The 16,447-nt window shown below is 32.4% G+C and overlaps 5 protein-coding genes across 5 annotated transcripts; 3 read left to right on the top strand and 2 right to left on the bottom strand.

The window, feature by feature from the left end:
• Positions 1 to 116: 116 nt before the first annotated feature.
• On the top strand, positions 117 to 338 carry MONOS_17371 (uncharacterized protein; the record flags this gene model as incomplete). The annotated part of the gene is made up of 1 exon (XM_067870285.1): positions 117 to 338. The coding sequence occupies one exon, from the start codon at positions 117 to 119 to the stop codon at positions 336 to 338; it is 222 nt and encodes a 73-aa protein (XP_067730301.1).
• Positions 339 to 559: 221 nt separating this feature from the next.
• MONOS_17370 (uncharacterized protein) lies at positions 560 to 883 on the top strand (the record flags this gene model as incomplete). The annotated part of the gene is made up of 1 exon (XM_067870284.1): positions 560 to 883. One exon carries the CDS (start codon positions 560 to 562, stop codon positions 881 to 883), a length of 324 nt encoding a protein of 107 aa, XP_067730300.1.
• Positions 884 to 2,990: 2,107 nt separating this feature from the next.
• Positions 2,991 to 4,083, bottom strand: MONOS_11721 (uncharacterized protein; the record flags this gene model as incomplete). Its single annotated transcript, XM_067864283.1, has 2 exons — positions 2,991 to 3,978; positions 4,052 to 4,083. The coding sequence occupies 2 exons, from the start codon at positions 4,081 to 4,083 to the stop codon at positions 2,991 to 2,993; spliced, it is 1,020 nt and encodes a 339-aa protein (XP_067730299.1).
• Positions 4,084 to 9,947: 5,864 nt separating this feature from the next.
• MONOS_11720 (putative autophagy-related protein 16 (Atg16)) lies at positions 9,948 to 11,204 on the bottom strand (the record flags this gene model as incomplete). Its single annotated transcript, XM_067864282.1, has 2 exons — positions 9,948 to 10,636; positions 10,967 to 11,204. The coding sequence occupies 2 exons, from the start codon at positions 11,202 to 11,204 to the stop codon at positions 9,948 to 9,950; spliced, it is 927 nt and encodes a 308-aa protein (XP_067730298.1).
• A 3,295-nt stretch (positions 11,205 to 14,499) lies between these two features.
• On the top strand, positions 14,500 to 16,361 carry MONOS_11719 (putative protein arginine N-methyltransferase). Its single transcript, XM_067864280.1, has 3 exons — positions 14,500 to 14,759; positions 14,833 to 14,910; positions 15,009 to 16,361. The coding sequence occupies exons 1-3, from the start codon at positions 14,537 to 14,539 to the stop codon at positions 16,238 to 16,240; spliced, it is 1,533 nt and encodes a 510-aa protein (XP_067730297.1). The 5' UTR covers positions 14,500 to 14,536; the 3' UTR covers positions 16,241 to 16,361.
• Positions 16,362 to 16,447: the final 86 nt, after the last annotated feature.

Here is a 16,447-nt window from a genome sequence, read left to right as displayed (position 1 = left end):
AAACAATATTCTTCCGGAGGAGGTGATTTGGAACAATACACTTTACGCGAGGGAAGCGAATGGACGGTGGATGAAGAGGAGTCGGAGGGAGAGCGTTGATTGCGTACAGCCAAGAGATGGAGATGGGGAGAGGGGCTGTTGGTGCACAAAAAACGCTTCCATCAACAGTTGTTGTTGTTGGAGGAGGAGCGGTGATGTTGAGTGTTGTATGGATGAAGAATTTCAACAGAGAAGAAACAAGGGCGATACAAGATGAGTTTCAGAATGAGAAAGGGAAGGTGGACGATGAAGAGGCGAAGATCACGTTCAATTCATTGGAATCTGATGATCAGAGATAAAAACTACTTCTGCTGATGAAACTGCAGGATATACAGAAGAAGAAGAAGGAAAAAGAAGAAAAAGACATGAATCCGTTTGCAGCATCCAAGGAATACTGCAGATGCACCTTGAGACAGGCACGCCAACCAACCAGAAAGAGAATAATGTGGCAAGCGAGGAGTAACAAGAGACGAAAGAAAGCCAAACGCCAATTTTGACAAGAGAGCTGAAATTGGACTGCATGCTGAATGACCTCGCTAATTCTGACCTGGAAGATTTGAGCGATGAACCGGATGTGCCCTGCCGTTATGTGCGTGTCAAAAGCGAGGAAAACAGGCAATTTGCGTGGAAGTTACAGGAAGTGTCTGTGCATGCAGCAGTTGAAGTGATGCAGATCAGAACGCGGTTGGATCTGATGAGTGCGCTAATGAGCGGGCAGAGGCAGAGCAGAGCGGAGTTGCGAAGAGGAAGGGGGATGAAGTGGAGGGGCTATTGGCTATTCAAAGAGGAAGCAGAAGCGACACACAGGAAGGGAAGGAAAGGAGCAGGGAAAGATCACCTCTGATGTTTCAAAAGGAGAAAGGGATAAGAACATTCAGTTAGAACAACGTGCCTGGGAGAAGAGATGCGCTGTCGTTCTCAAAATTGGTATCTTTTTCCGCTTTGCAGAATTCAACTGCGACGGATTCGATGAAGAAATATCCTTCACTCAATTTGGTAGCGCCTTTTGATTCAGCTGCTGATCTTGCTGTAAATACAAACATTGCTCTTCATCCTCTTTTTCGTTGCATCACTTCGCTTGTCAATTTGTCCTTGTTCATGAACATCCAATAACAATCTTCTCCTTCTCTTTTATCTCAAGCTGTTCAATCATCTTCTACAAATTCAGCTATTTCGAGCCTGCTTCCGCTATCACTTCCTGCCTTAACTTCTTCTTCTTCTTTTCTTTCATTCAACTCCCCTCGAATTCATCGTCAGACCTCATCTTTCGTTGCAACTTGGAAAGAAACAAAGAAATACATATTCTCGATGATACATCAGCTTAAGTTATATGTCAACTGAAACGATTCTCCACAAAGCAAAGAAAAGTCTGCAAGTTATCAACAACTAAATCAATTCTGACTTTTTCATTTGGAGGCTGAAGCATTCGAAGTGAAAAGGAAAGGGCATTGAAGCTTTTTTTGTTTGGAATGGCTGGGTTCCTAAATAGACTTCGGCAGGTTACACAGCTACGAAGTCACAGTAAATTGTTGGAAATGAAACGATGAGTGAGAAAAGCTATTTTGAGAAAAAGACTTAAGTGAAGAGAAATAATATGAGCCTCTAGCGCTAATTGGATACAAGCAAGTTGAAATCGGAAAGGTGAAGAAAATATAATCTGAAGAAAATTACTAGATATGTATGAATATATTCTTTTTGAAGATACAACAACAATGAATCTTTTTTCATGAGCTTTGTTTTCATTCGATGAAGAAAAATTAGATGAAGAAATTTTGAAGAAATGAAAAGTTTTGAATTAATAACACTTGGAAGGAACATGAGGAGAGGAAAAAATGGAGAGAAAAAAATTTTTGGAAAAGAGAAGGAAGCTGGAAAAGCATTTTATGTGAAGAATAACGGGAGAAATCAAGATCGATTCTGTTTTATTTATAAATTGAAAATTCTCCAACATTTAATAATTAGTTTGATGATACTGTCGAGCCGCACAGTAGGAACTGAGATTTGGAGAAGCTGTCTCAGTAAAAGAAAAAAAATGAAAAGAAAACCAATTGTTTTTATTCTTTAAAAGTTATGATTTTCTATTTGTATAATAATATTATTCGATATTTTTTTAATTGTGTTTTTCATAAATTAGTATTGTTTTTCCAGTTTAGAAATATCGATTTTCCTTTTAAAGATTGATTTTTCAATTTTTTTATAAAACTTGATCAAAAATTCTTTTTCATCAAAAACATTAAAAAGGTATGTTTTTTTGCATATAATAATAAAACAAATACATATTACAGAAATAAAAGCTTAATACTTGCAAAAAATCATTTATATTCTTTGATCATTAAATACCACAATAGAATTTATTTTTTCGATTTTTGATCTTTTTTTATGATGTCAAAAAAAATCACCCATATAATAAATGAAATAATGAAATGGTGCGATATGATTATTTTGCTATAAGTATCTTCTTCATTTTTTCTTTATTCAGAACAAATTTTAATTTATATGTGGGAAAATATGTTCTTTCAAGCTTTTTATGCACATGGCATAAAAAAATTGTTTCCCTTATAACATTTGGCATAGGTCTAAATTGTACCAGTAGTGAATTTGACATATTTTTGTGAATTTTCGAAATATTATCGATTATTATAATTAATTAACACTGCGTAATTGAAAAAATTTCAAATACTTTTGATTCAAAAATAAAATCCAAAAACATTGATCAAACCCATAAAAATATTTGAATATTTTTCATTTTGTGTTTTGTGAACGAATTTGAGCTGTATTTTGACTATTTTCTGCATTCATTGTTTTGTTGTATTTTTTTGCATTTCATGCTCTTTTAAAAAAAGAACAAATCAGAATGATGTTGTTGATTTTCTTTAATAATTCAAATTGCAAATTTTGTAATGAACACATTGAATAATATTCTCAATATCACAAATGTTTTTATTAAGTTTTTATTTGTGTTCAGAAAAATATATCCACAAAAATTCAATTTCTTTGTCTTTCGAAATTGATGTTCCAATATAAATTTCACTTATTAAATCCTTCAACTCAATATTTATCCCTCCTCCATTTCCATTCACACACTCACATTCCTCAATCGTTGTGTTCCACACCACAAATGAATCTCCACCCTTCACGCTTTTTGCCATCACCACACCATCTCCTTCAGTTCGATTCACATTTCGAATTGTTACGTTCCCAAGCAAACTCTCTTCAGATGTTGATCCTGCTGTTGATGCATCAGTGAACAGTGGTTGAGATATATTCATGTTTTTGATCTCAACATCACTCATTTTCAATTGCGATAGTGCCATCACTAAAATCGATGAAGATATTTTGCTCTCTTCCGATATTGAAGAATTGATCAGCACATCCTCAAATGAAAGAGTCCCGCTCCACACAGATACCACAAATACACTCGGTGATGGGCTTCTTGTCGCGTTGTGATCGATCCCCACATTCCCCGCCTCCAGTTGGCCAAAAGATACACTAAACAGCGTTGACGATGAAGAAGAAAGTGAATTCGTCCCAATCACACTCACCGTCTTCCCTCTCCCCACAATTGATATCTTCTTTTCCCCAACACTGATTGTTGTCCCTTCGCTCACATGCTTCCCACCAAGCAACGTGATTGTCGAGCTCAGCTGCGCCATGCTCGACTCCACTGCATGCCCCACGGTCTTGCACGGTGCTGCCTCACTCATCCCACACAGATTGTTTGCGTCATCTCCACTCACCCCAACATACCGATCCTTCATCCCCTCCTTCAGCCAATCCTTCTTTTCTGTATGCTGATAACCATTATAATAATAGCACACTCTCGTATCATTTGTATTCGTTGTATAAGATTCGTAGAACGGGTTATTAGATTTTTTAAAAATATTATTGAAGTCTTGAAAACAAACATCGTGGCCATATGGAGTGGAAGTTGTTGTGCATCTGCAATCATGGAAAAAGAAGAAACAGCAATATAGTTTATTATCCGGTGCCGTTTCTCGATTTGGATGCAAACATAATCCACCTCCATTGGATAATGCAAAACATGAAATAAACTGAATGGTACTCATTTTGAATTATGTCGCAGGAATATTAACACAACACACGCCCCCGCTGTCAGTGCTTGTCAGTGAACACGAAGTGAAACTGCACTCAAACACACACGAGCTCCTTCCTTCTCCACTTTCTGTTCCAATACAGTTTGCCTCTGAAACCTGAAAATTGTCCAATCTCAACCCTCCTCCATCGTAACTTGTTTTGCACATCTGGAAGCTGCACGCACTGACAAGGGAACATGAACTTATTTAGAAAGCACACACCCCTCCCCTGCCATGGTTTTGTGCTGTGCACGAATTAAACACGTTGCTTACCATCTTGATCATCTTTGTTGCATGACACATGACTGCTCCCCCATGGTAATATGCAATGCAGTTGCTGAAAGTGCAATGATAAACTGAATGTTCTCCATTTCCCTTGTTGTGCATGAAAATTGCCCCTCCACTCGATATCCCATCAGTGAACGAGTCGCTTTCTCCTGTTGTCTTCGATCCATTCCATTCACACCTAGGTAATGAATTTTCTTAACTTAAACATCCTCTCTCTTTAAAAAGCTTCTAATTATCAAATACGCATTATCATTCGAACATAATTTGATCACAACTTATAAGAAGCTAGTTGATGAAAATAAATTTATGAAATACGTAGAAATTTATTTTATTTGAACATAAATTTGGTTGTTAACAATTCAATTGTCACAATACATTTAAAAAAATTACAAATGAAAATATTCAAATATTTTTATGGGTTTGATCAATGTTTTTGGATTTTATTTTTGAATCAAAAGTATTTGAAATTTTTTCAATTACACAGTGTTAATTAATTATAATAATCAATAATATTTCGAAAATTCACAAAAATATGTCAAATTCACTACTGGTACAATTTAGACCTATGCCTAACATTTTTAAACTTGACAAGATTACAAAATACATTTGATTTTCATATCAGCCAACAAACGTTAATGATATAATAACATTATATTTTGTGATCTCAAACGAATTCATAAAAATGAACCAATTATGTTGAAAATTTTTGATCACAAATAGTCTATCAAAAGTGCATTATTTTTCAATGAAAATGCCTGAGGTCAAATATTTTATCCCATTTCTTTTGAACTTGTCTATATTCTATATTTTTTATTCGTGATTTCCAATGAAAATCTTAATTTAATTGCATTCACATTAAAAACAATTATTTCACAAATTTTGATTTTTTTAATAAACAATTGAAGCATTATTTCAAGTTGAATCCACTGAAACTATTAAACTGGATGAACAAAAGACCCTTTTGTTACAAACAAACTATCTTTTGATTGGCGATATGAAAAAATAAAATTTCTCAGAAAATATTTGATGAATTGTAATTATTATCAGTTATGAACATCGCTCTTCATTCCGAAGAATGAAAAACGTTCGAACACAATATAATAGTTTGACAAACGTTGTTTAATGGATCAATGAGTATCGCAAGCATCTGAAAATGGAGTAGATAAATTAATTAATAAGAACAAACATATTTGCACACTGAAATATTGTTTTTGATTGGAAGTTTGAAAGAATATTTAACATTCCTCGTATTTGAAACTCACAATTCCACATATTCACAATAAGAATCTTCAATTAATTACAAATATTGATAGTTTGTTTCAAAAACAGTTCAGAAAAACAATAATTGAAAACTTTGTTCAACAAACTTCATAGTTTGTCAAGAAATTTCATTTGAATTCAAATATATTCAGAATTCTTCACTGAAATGAAAAAAGATAGCAATAACAGTCGAATGTTTTATTGTCAAAAATATTGACATCAACAATAAAAGCAATGCGTTGAGCGTTTCTGGTGCAAGCGAGTACCTTCTATCTCCAACAATTCGTCTCAGGCGAGAGAAAATTCTTTCACAAGATGCTTCGCTGCACGGAAACATCGTCAACGAATAACAAATGTTTGCAAAAATTGCGGATATTATTCATTGTTTGCTGATTTCAGAATAGAAAATTCGAGTATTAGTGTGATCCACGTTTTGAGCATTATCCAGCAACATTGATGAAAATAAAGCTCTAATGCTCTCAATATGACTTGAAGCTTTCAAACAAGAAATTTTGGACAAATAATCATTGAATGCTGACTTTAATCTGAGAAACCAGTCCATGCAAATAGATTGTTGGATTTTTGAAAGTGCTTTCTTTATTTGTTCTGTTGTCTTCGTGCAGCCTGTGATAGTAAATTCATTCACACCGAGTTCTTCAACATCAATATCATCTTTAGAAATGCTTTTTTCATTATCAGAACATTCATCTTCCTTTTTTTCGTTTGAATTTGATTGTGAATCACTTTCTTCGATATGTGAGTGTTTATTTCTTGTTTCATAAATTGATAATTCACGTTCGCTTCGCACAGTTAAATTAGATCCTTCTTCAAATTCATCATCCACCGAATCGTTTTCTGCTTGAATAATACCTGTTTCATCAAAATCAATTTCGCCAAAAATATCATCTTCATTCGTTATAACTTCTTTTTCGATAAGTGTGTTTTCTATCAAAAGAACGAATTAATGGAGTAAACTGTAATTAGGTGAGTTGGTTGGTGAAGTCGATGATAAAGAATGCAAATCTGTTGGAAGCGGCTAAAGTTGAACTTGTGTCTCAGACATTGTTTCTGCTTTTCTATTTCTTTCTGGGGTTATGAATTGAAGAGCAGAAAAAAAAGTCTCAACTGATAATGGAGAAGAGAATATTGTGTGAGGAAAATTAGTTGGAAAATAAGTTTTTTCATTCTTCGAAAAAAATGAAAGAGCATATTGTATGCCTGTCAAAAATTGATCTTCACTGTTCTTTTCTTCCATTCCATGAGAAAATGCTCGTAACATTTTCGGTTGATTCTTTGCAGACTTTTCATTTGAAACCTCTTCTGAAGAAGTGTTAAAGATTAAGTTTCTTAATTTTAAATCTGTTGTGGATTGAATAGATGAATCGCAACGCATCCTTTGAATTTAAGTTTGATCCAAATCCTTTGAAAACACTGATGAACATTTTATTAACATGCATTTTTCTTTCTATATCACAAACTCTGTTGAATAAGACTTTGAAAACAAACCGTTTCTATAGTCAAGAATACCAATTGGAGTTAAGGAATGAGCCAAAGAAATTTGATCTCCTCGTTCTTTCCCTAAATATGAATTGAACTGTTGGATTTCAATAATTCAAACTCCATATTGCCAATCGGGGGAAGAATATTCCTCAAGATCTTGTAACCACATGTCTAGCGCAATAGGTTTTGGGATAATTGGAAACACATCTCCAAGCTTTATGTCGTCTTTTTCAAAGAACAATAGCAGATGCTTCAGATGTATTAGTAATAATTCACATCGGGTCACGTCATCTATTTTGACTTTGCAGAAATAGTCTGAAAATGAGATATTGTGTATATTTTTTGCAATAAAAAAACTTATGCCAAAAAGACATAGCCATCTTGTTTCAATGAATGAAGGGCATTTCTGTAAAAATGTATTTTTCGTGGACTCGTTTCTGGTAATTTTTGAAAACTTCGTTATTTCTTCTTTTAATTGAACGAAAAATGAATTATACTTAAATAGGCGTGTGACAATTAAATTAATCAAATGGTTGCAGCTGCAAACAAATAGAGGAGAAAATTTTTTCGGTGTTTCTGTGATTGAGGTCGACTTTGTTTTATCTGTTTAGCTTTGAATTGCGAGTTTTTGTGGCAGCAAGTCATCCGTACAAAAACAGCGAACATCTCCTTTCAAATCAGCTATTTTTGAAATAATTTCATTTGCAATATGAAAATAATCGGAAGTTGTGAAGCAAGCCTTTTCAATTTTCCAGAAAAATGGAGATGCCTTTGTCTGGAACGGAACAATTGTGATGACAGTGTATTTTTTTTCCTGCTCCAACACCTCCATCCATCACGACGCCAACCATTGAATTATAAATCTTTGCATTTCTATTGGCAATTCTTTTCTTTCATTCGACATGAATAAGTGCTGTTAGCTTACGATATGTGATAGAAGGAAATATGGTTGTCGGTGAAAGAGTTGGATTTTGTTGAGAAGTGATAATTAAAGAAAAAAAAATTTTGTTGAATTCGTTGGAGTAAGCAGAAAGAAACGCAATATTGCAATGACCAATTAAAGGCAAAAAATGTTCAATTAATGAATCAAATTAAAAATGAGTTGGAATTATTTTCTTTGAAGGAACTTCAGAAAATCTTGTTGTAGATGGATAAAACTTTAAATAAGGCAAAATAGAAGATGCAGTCGTCAATGCTCATCGATGATTTGTAACTTTGTCCCATCATTTTCTTCCGGAGATGGCACAATTTATTCCATGTTTGCTGTTTGGACACAAAAAATAAATGTGTCCATCTTTTTTTAATAATCCATCCATCTTAACAGGAGTATATACCAACCAAAGCTTTCCATCGCATGTTTCAAAGTGAATTTTTCCAATTTCTTCTCCAGTATTGTTTGGGTGTTTGTAGACTTGTTTAAAGCAGAAAAATGCAAATTAATCTGAGTGATAATTAATATGAAACATACAATTTCCTCCATTGAAAGATTTTGTTCTTATTATTTCCACAAATGTGCATTCATTGATTTTTAATTCCTCAACATTTCTTTCAAACTCTTCAAGCTGTAAAGATGAATTTTATTAAAAAAATAAATAAATTTACATGCTTGGATAAAATAAGATTGCTAAACAATATTTTTTGTTGACAAGCATCTTTGTAATTCAATTGAAAATTCTTTGATAAAGTCATTATTAGTCATTTCACTCATTTTTCAAATGATCTCGACAAACCGACTGATCTCAACAGACAGACTGATCTATACATGATCAAGTCGAAAAGATCCGTCGATTTGACAATAAAAAAGTTCTTTTTGCATTTTCATGTTTCATTATTCATTTTAAAAATTCTCAAAATAAATAGAGAAAAAAAATAAAAAATATTTAAAATTAAATGTTATCCAATTTTTAATACCATGGGTGCTTAACCCGCACCCTGGTGCCAAACCCGCACCCTGCAAATTTCTTGAAAATGCAAAAAATCATTTTTTTCCTTTCAAAGAGGTTCATTGATAGTGAATTTGATTGAAACTTATTCAAAAAAAAATTATATATTTTATTTTTTTTATAAAAAGACTTTCAAAAAATTGGATTTATAATATTTTTATTTAGAAAAGAACTTTATCTATATTTACTGAAAAAGAAAAAAAGAAGAGTTCAAAAAAATATGTATATGCGGCATAGGTCTAAATTGTACCAGTAGTGAATTTGACATTTCTTTATGAAATTTCGATATATTATTGATTGTCATAATTAATTAACACTGTATTATCGAAAAAATTTCAAAAATCTTAACTTCAAAAAGCTAACAAAAATTATTGATCAAACCCATAAATATATTTGTGTATTTTTCATTTTGTGTTTTGCGATGTATTTGAGCTATGTTTTAATTATTCACTGCATTTATTGCTTTGTTGTTTTTTTTCATATCAACTTCTTTTTAAAGAAAAGAACAAATCAGAATATTGTTTTCAATTTTCTTTAAATATTCGAATTGCAAATTTTGAGAAGAATGCATTGAATTACAAATGAAATATTACATCAATTTGAATTAAGTTTTTATTCATATTTTGTAAAATTCATCCACAAGATTCAATTTCGCTCCATCTTGCGATGTGGATGTTCCAATTTGAGCTTTGCTTGTAGAAGGCGCCAACTCAATCTTCATCGCTCCTCCATTCCCATTCGCGCACTCACATCCTTCCATCGTTGTATTCCACCCCACAAATGTTTCTCCTCCCTTCTCTCTCTTCGACATCACAACACTATCTTAACCTGTTCGACTCACATTTCGAATCGTCACATTCGCCAAAACACTTTCTCCTGATGAAGATCCTGCTGATGATAGTTCAGCGAAAAGTGGCTGTGATATTTTCATATTTTTTATCTCAACATCAACCATCTTTAATTGCTTCAGAGCCACTTCAAACACAGACGATGAGATTCCTCTCCCTCCTGTTGTGGAAGAACTGATCAGCACATCTTCCAATGAAAGTGATCCGCTTCCATCAGACACCATAAACACACTCGGAGATGTGCTTCTTGTCGCGTTGTGGTCAATCCCTTCATACCCCGTCTCCAGTTTGCTAGAAGATATGCTGAACAGAGTAGTTGCAGGGGAAGAAAGTGCACTTGTCCCAATTTCACTCACTTCTTTCCCTCTCCCAACAACAGAAATCTTTTTTTCCCCAACACTTATTGTCTTCTCTTCACTCCCTTGCCTCCCGCCCTGTTCTGCGATCAAAGTGATCAGCTTCCCCATGCTCGACACCACTGTATGCCCCACCGTCTTGCACGGTGCAGACTCGTTCATCCCACACAGATTGTTTGTTTCATTTTCACTCACTCCATCATACCTATCTTTCATCCCTTCGCTCAGCCAATCCCACTTTTCTGTGTGCTGAAATGTCCAACTTGTTGAACTCGATGCAATATATCCATGGCACACTCTCTGATCATCTGTTTTTGTTGTGTAACATTCATGGAACGGATTCCCAGAATCCAAATATAAATTTTAATTATCTAAGTTTATCATATCGTGCCCATTTGGATTGGCTGCATTTCTTCTTTTGCCTTCGTGGAAGAACAAAAAATAACAATAAATAACATCATTTTGTGATGCTTGTCTGTGTGGATATAACTCCAATCCTCCCCCCTCTCTTAATGCTGAACATGAAATAAATTGAACACTGCACATTTTAAATTGCGTGATTGGAATGTTTACACAACGCATTCCTCCACCATCATTTCCAGTAACCGAGCATGAAGTGAAAATGCAGTCAAACACACACGAGCTCCCTCCTTCTCCGTCTTCTTCTCCAACGCATCCTGTTCCTGAAACCTGAAAATCACCAAGATAAAGTCCTCCTCCATAGCTATTCGCTTTGCAATTCTGGAATTCGCATCCGCTGATCCGAACACACGATGAAATTGACACAATGCACATTCCTCCTCCTCCATTAGTTTTTGTGGAACAAGAGTTGAACGTGTTGTTAATAATCTCAACCGATTTGATTTTTGCACACATAACTCCCCCTCCATCCCAATAAGCATTGCAATCATTGAAAGAGCAGTGCTTAATAGAAACTGAAGCGCTTGATTGACTGTGCATGCAGATTGCCCCTCCATTTGAAGCAAAATCTTCCCATGTATTTTCTGTTCCGGTCGTCCTCGATCCATTCCATTCACACCTAATATATGAATTTTCTAAACTTAGAGATCCTCTCTCTTCAAAAACTTCCAATTATCAAATACGCATTATTCTTCGAACATAATTTGATCACAACTTATAAGAAGCAAGTTGATGAAATTAAATATATGAAATACGTAGAAATTAATTTCATGTGAACATAAATTTGGTTATAAAGAATTTTATTGTCACAAAACGTTCATAAAATACGAAATGAAAAATACACAAATATATTTATGGGTTTGATCAATAATTTTTGTTAGCTTTTTGAAGTTAAGATTTTTGAAATTTTTTCGATAATACAGTGTTAATTAATTATGACAATCAATAATATATCGAAATTTCATAAAGAAATGTCAAATTCACTACTGGTACAATTTAGACCTATGCCGTATATGCTTCGTTGTTTATGTGTTTTCAAATATCTTTATTAGTTTTTTGGATTTGAATTATTCAGCAACAAATTTCACTTTTTATTTGATTGATCAATTCCATTAAAATATGAAAAACGAATAGAAAGTTCAGCAGCTGCTTTGAAATAGGTTTGTGAAAGTTATATCAAATGTTTTTCTATTACAGTTTTGTATTTATTATATTATTGCTTATTATTTTGTTCTATAATTTATCTTTTTTTTATTTAAATTATTCAACCAAGTTATTCATTTATTAATTTGTTTTGAATATTTTAAATTTGATAAATTGTTTCCATGGTTTAATTGTTATTTCATATTTATTGTTGATGTTGGTCAAGTTCTAATTTTTTTCTTTTGTGAGTTTTGGTGATACTGATTTTTTTTTGACGATTATTTTTGGTTATTTTATTGTTTTCAAAATTGTTATTTACGTTATGCGTATAAATGCTGTTGAACATATGAATGTTTTATTCACTTGTCACAAAGATGTCAGATTTGCAAATTATGAGCTTTTTGTTTTCAATGATATTTTCATAATAAAACTATTGTTTTCAGAATAGCAATTTTTTAACAATGATTGTGATGGAATACTTTTAATCTTTGATTCAGTATTCATTCTATCACCAAGTTATGTTTAACCTGAACTGTCGTATTCAAAATGATAATTTCACTGACAAAATAAAAATACTTTTTTCAATAAGGATGATAACGGAAAAAAAATTTAATTAAAAGAAAAATAAATTAGACATTCATCGATATAGCTTTTAAAATGTGAAAAAATTTCCAAAATGTTATCAAAATAGTTCAATATGAAAATTAGCTTACAATTTTCATGAAAATACGTTTATCCCTGGCAACAAATGTTTTTTGCAAAACATTATTTAAGAATGATAAATGTTAAATTGTTTCAAGAAATTTGAATGATATGATTGGACTGTCTTTGCTTTTCAAAAGCAAAATATTCCAAAAAAATGAATTGAAAAGAGCTCTAAAATGCAAGTGAAATGAGAAGAAAAGAACATGAACTGACAAATGAAAATATGGGGCAAAATATTTTTAATCAAGCATTTTCATTGAAAAATTATGTATTTTTCATTGACTTTTTTGTATCAAAAAACACAATAAAAATGGGTCCATTTTTTGATATTCGCTAAATGTTGATATTCTTTAATGTTTTGATTTCAACGATGCCTGTTTACGGATATGAAAATCAAATTTATTTTGTAATCTGAAAGAGCGAAATAAAGTTGTGAGCGAAACAATTTTTTCCTGCTTCGTGCATAAAAAGCTTGAAAGTCCGTATTTTCCCCCATATTTTTAATAAATAAAATAACAATTTTCAAATGAAAAATCTGCGTTTGTGACAATTCAGCCACATTCAATTGCATGATCATTAATTTTTAATGAAATTTAAAATTTGGAAAACACATGCAATTTGAAATTATTCGCATGATAAATACTTTCAACAAGCCAATGATAATATGAAATTTTGATGATAATATTGAAAGTTGCAGAATGTTTCCTGATCAGTGAAAAACAACAACTCGAAATTTGATTTCAAAAACATAAAAATTATAAAGGAAATAAAAATGAAAGTGTTTGAAAATTATGAAAATAATTATCTTCATTGAAAAAAGTTATAAAATATTACAAAAAACATTTCAATCTCCAATCAAATATAAATGAAAAACAAATCAATCAAAGTTATCGTGTACATCGATAATAACATTAAATATTCAAGATTTAATTTTACAAAAGCAAGTTATCATTGAAAAACATTTGATATAACTTTCACAAACCTATTTCAAAGCAGCTGCTGAACTTTCTATTCGTTTTTCATATTTTAATGGAATTGATCAATCAAATAAAAAGTGAAATTTGTTGCTGAATAATTCAAATCCAAAAAACTAATAAAGATATTTGAAAACACATAAACAACGAAGCATATACATATTTTTTTGAACTCTTCTTTTTTTCTTTTTCAGTAAATATAGATAAAGTTCTTTTCTAAATAAAAATATTATAAATCCAATTTTTTGAAAGTCTTTTTATAAAAAAAATAAAATATATAATTTTTTTTTGAATAAGTTTCAATCAAATTCACTATCAATGAACCTCTTTGAAAGGAAAAAAATGACTTTTACATTTTCAAGAAATTTGCAGGGTGCGGGTTTGGCACCAGGGTGCGGGTTAAGCACCCATGGTATTATCCAAATTGAAAAGTCTCAAAAGGGTTTTGAATGTCCCTGTCGGTCGGATTGTCGTTTCCGTTTGATAAAGTCAGTATGTTGCAAAGGCCTAATCGAAGATCAAAAAAGTTAATATAAAGAAAAAAAAAATATTACAATTACAGATTACAACTGGGACAAAATTTTTGGTTTTATGAATTTTGTTCCAAACTTCACTTTCCAAAATATTTCTTCATTTTTTAATTTTCAGTATTTTTTTGCATTGAAATGAAAATTTTGAAATGAAATAATTGCAGAAACAGTTTGGAACAAACCTCAGTTTTTTTTATGATTGCTAAAATTTCATCCCAACTGAAGAAAAATATCTCTTTTTTCAAAATATTGCAATTTTTGCAAAATGATTCTTTATTCCTTTTAAGAAAATCAACAAACAAATAACAATAACTATGACAATTGTTAATACAATTATCAAAGAGGAGAAGAAATATCTGATTCAAAAAAATAAATGGAAAAAAATAATGGTAATAGAAATCATTCAAATAACTTCGATCAAATATTTATTTATTTAATGCTGGACAACACGCAATTGAATAGTCAAAGAAATGAAGTGGATCGTCCTTATTTTGATTCGTACAGTCATTTATCAATACATCACACGATGCTTCGAGATCAGATAAGGACGCTTACTTATCGGAATGCAATTTTGCAAGCCACTGAAGATTTCAAAGATAAAGTGGTTCTTGACGTTGGATGCGGAACCGGAATATTGTCTCATTTTTGCTTGAAGAGCGGTATGATTTTTTAAAAAGAATTTGTTTAAGTATTTTTGATTTTATTTATTTTCAAAAATATTTGAAATAACAGGAGCTAAAAAAGTGTATGCAGTCGATGCGAGCGATATTGCTGATCAAGCAAAACGCATTGCTGAAGATAATGGAGTAGGTAATCGACATTTTTTTTTTTCATTTTCGAATTTATGTTACAAATTCATTTCTATTTCTCTTCAACTTTTTTTCTTTTACAAATATACTTTTTGAAAGCGGATAAGATAATTATAATTAAAGGAAAAATAGAAGAAATAGAAATACCGGAAGAAGTTGATATCATTGTATCTGAATGGATGGGATACGGACTTTTGTACGAGTCAATGTTTGATTCTGTGATTGTTGCTCGAGATAAATGGTTGAAAAAGGATACAGGATTTTTGTTTCCGTCTCATGCCAGAATGTTTATGGCTCCATTTAGCGATGAAAGATTTTATAAAGACACTATCTCATTTTGGAAAGATGTCAATGGAGTTAATATGGAATCACTTATTCCTTTCGCAAAGAAATGCTTTTACCAAGAAGCAGAAGTAGTTAACACACCTGTGGAAAGCGTCATTGCGAACGAGGTATGCTTAAAGGAATTTGAATTGAGGAAAACCCGTCCTGAAGATTTGCGCGAATTTAGCTCTGAATTTATGTTCAAATCCCAACAGATTGGGGAATTTAATGGATTTTGTGTATGGTTCGATGTAGCATTTGAATCTCCATCTATGAGGAAAAGATGGCTGAGCGGAGAAGATGTTTGTGCACATATGCAAAAAACTATTGAAGAATTTGCCTTAAATGATTCAACTTCATTATCTCAATCTGGTTCCAATACCTTTATTTCTTCATGGAAATCAAAAAATTCGGAGCAAGTCTTGACATTACGAGATCCTCCTCAACCTCTTCGTAAGGAAAGCATATTGGAAGGTTATACCGCGTTCGTTCCTTGCGCTCCACTTCTTTCAACATCTCCGTTTTCACCTTCAACACACTGGAGTCAAACCATTTTGCATATTCCTCTAAGATTGTATTTGCTTCAAGACGACGAGATAAAAGGAAGAATTAAGATGCATTCAATGGACGTGAAAGTTTCTCGAAAGATGACATTTGAAGTGGAAATAGACATTCCTCTGATTGAAGATTGCGAAGCGCCGTCATCGTCATCTGAGGATGAGAGTGACATTGCTGGCGGAGAAGAGTCAACATTTGCATTGGCGTATCTTCATAGAGCTTTCAAGTGGATGGACGAAGCCAAACAAACTTCGGGAATTAATACTTCTGCTTCTCAGGAACAGAAATCAGACAAAAAGGAACTTGATGATAGATTTCACTACATCCCTGGAATTACGAAATCTACAAAAGAAATTAAAGACCTTGAAAACAAAGTTGAAAAGATCCCTCAACCCCCTCCTCTTATTGGAAAAATCGAAACGCACAAATATTCTTTTGCACTTGTTTAAAGATTAAAAAATCTTTCACATCAATTGGAAATTTAACTTTTTTCACTTCTTTTTGAATAAAGTTCACTTCACAGGATCATGTCGCAAGTGAATAATTGATGGAGATGAATCTATCAAAAGAAATTTATTTTCGTTATAATCTGTTACGCTTTACAAGCATTTAGCTTTCATCCAAAAATGATGATCAAATTTTCTTAATGATAATAA

This window comes from Monocercomonoides exilis (assembly GCF_001643675.1).
Source record: "Monocercomonoides exilis strain PA203 chromosome Unknown scaffold14-1859848, whole genome shotgun sequence".
Lineage (NCBI taxonomy): Eukaryota > Preaxostyla > Oxymonadida > Polymastigidae > Monocercomonoides > Monocercomonoides exilis.
Note: the sequence above shows the minus strand (reverse complement) of the source record. Positions and strands in the feature narration are given on the sequence as shown.

Bases quoted from the DNA above. Each gene is read 5' to 3' on its own strand.
- MONOS_11719 (XM_067864280.1), top strand. From the start codon at position 14,537: ATGCTGGACAACACGCAATTGAATAGTCAAAGAAATGAAGTGGATCGT. The intron at 14,760-14,832 runs GTATGATTTTTT...TTGAAATAACAG, and splicing joins TCATTTTTGCTTGAAGAGCG to GAGCTAAAAAAGTGTATGCA. The intron at 14,911-15,008 runs GTAATCGACATT...ACTTTTTGAAAG, and splicing joins TGCTGAAGATAATGGAGTAG to CGGATAAGATAATTATAATT.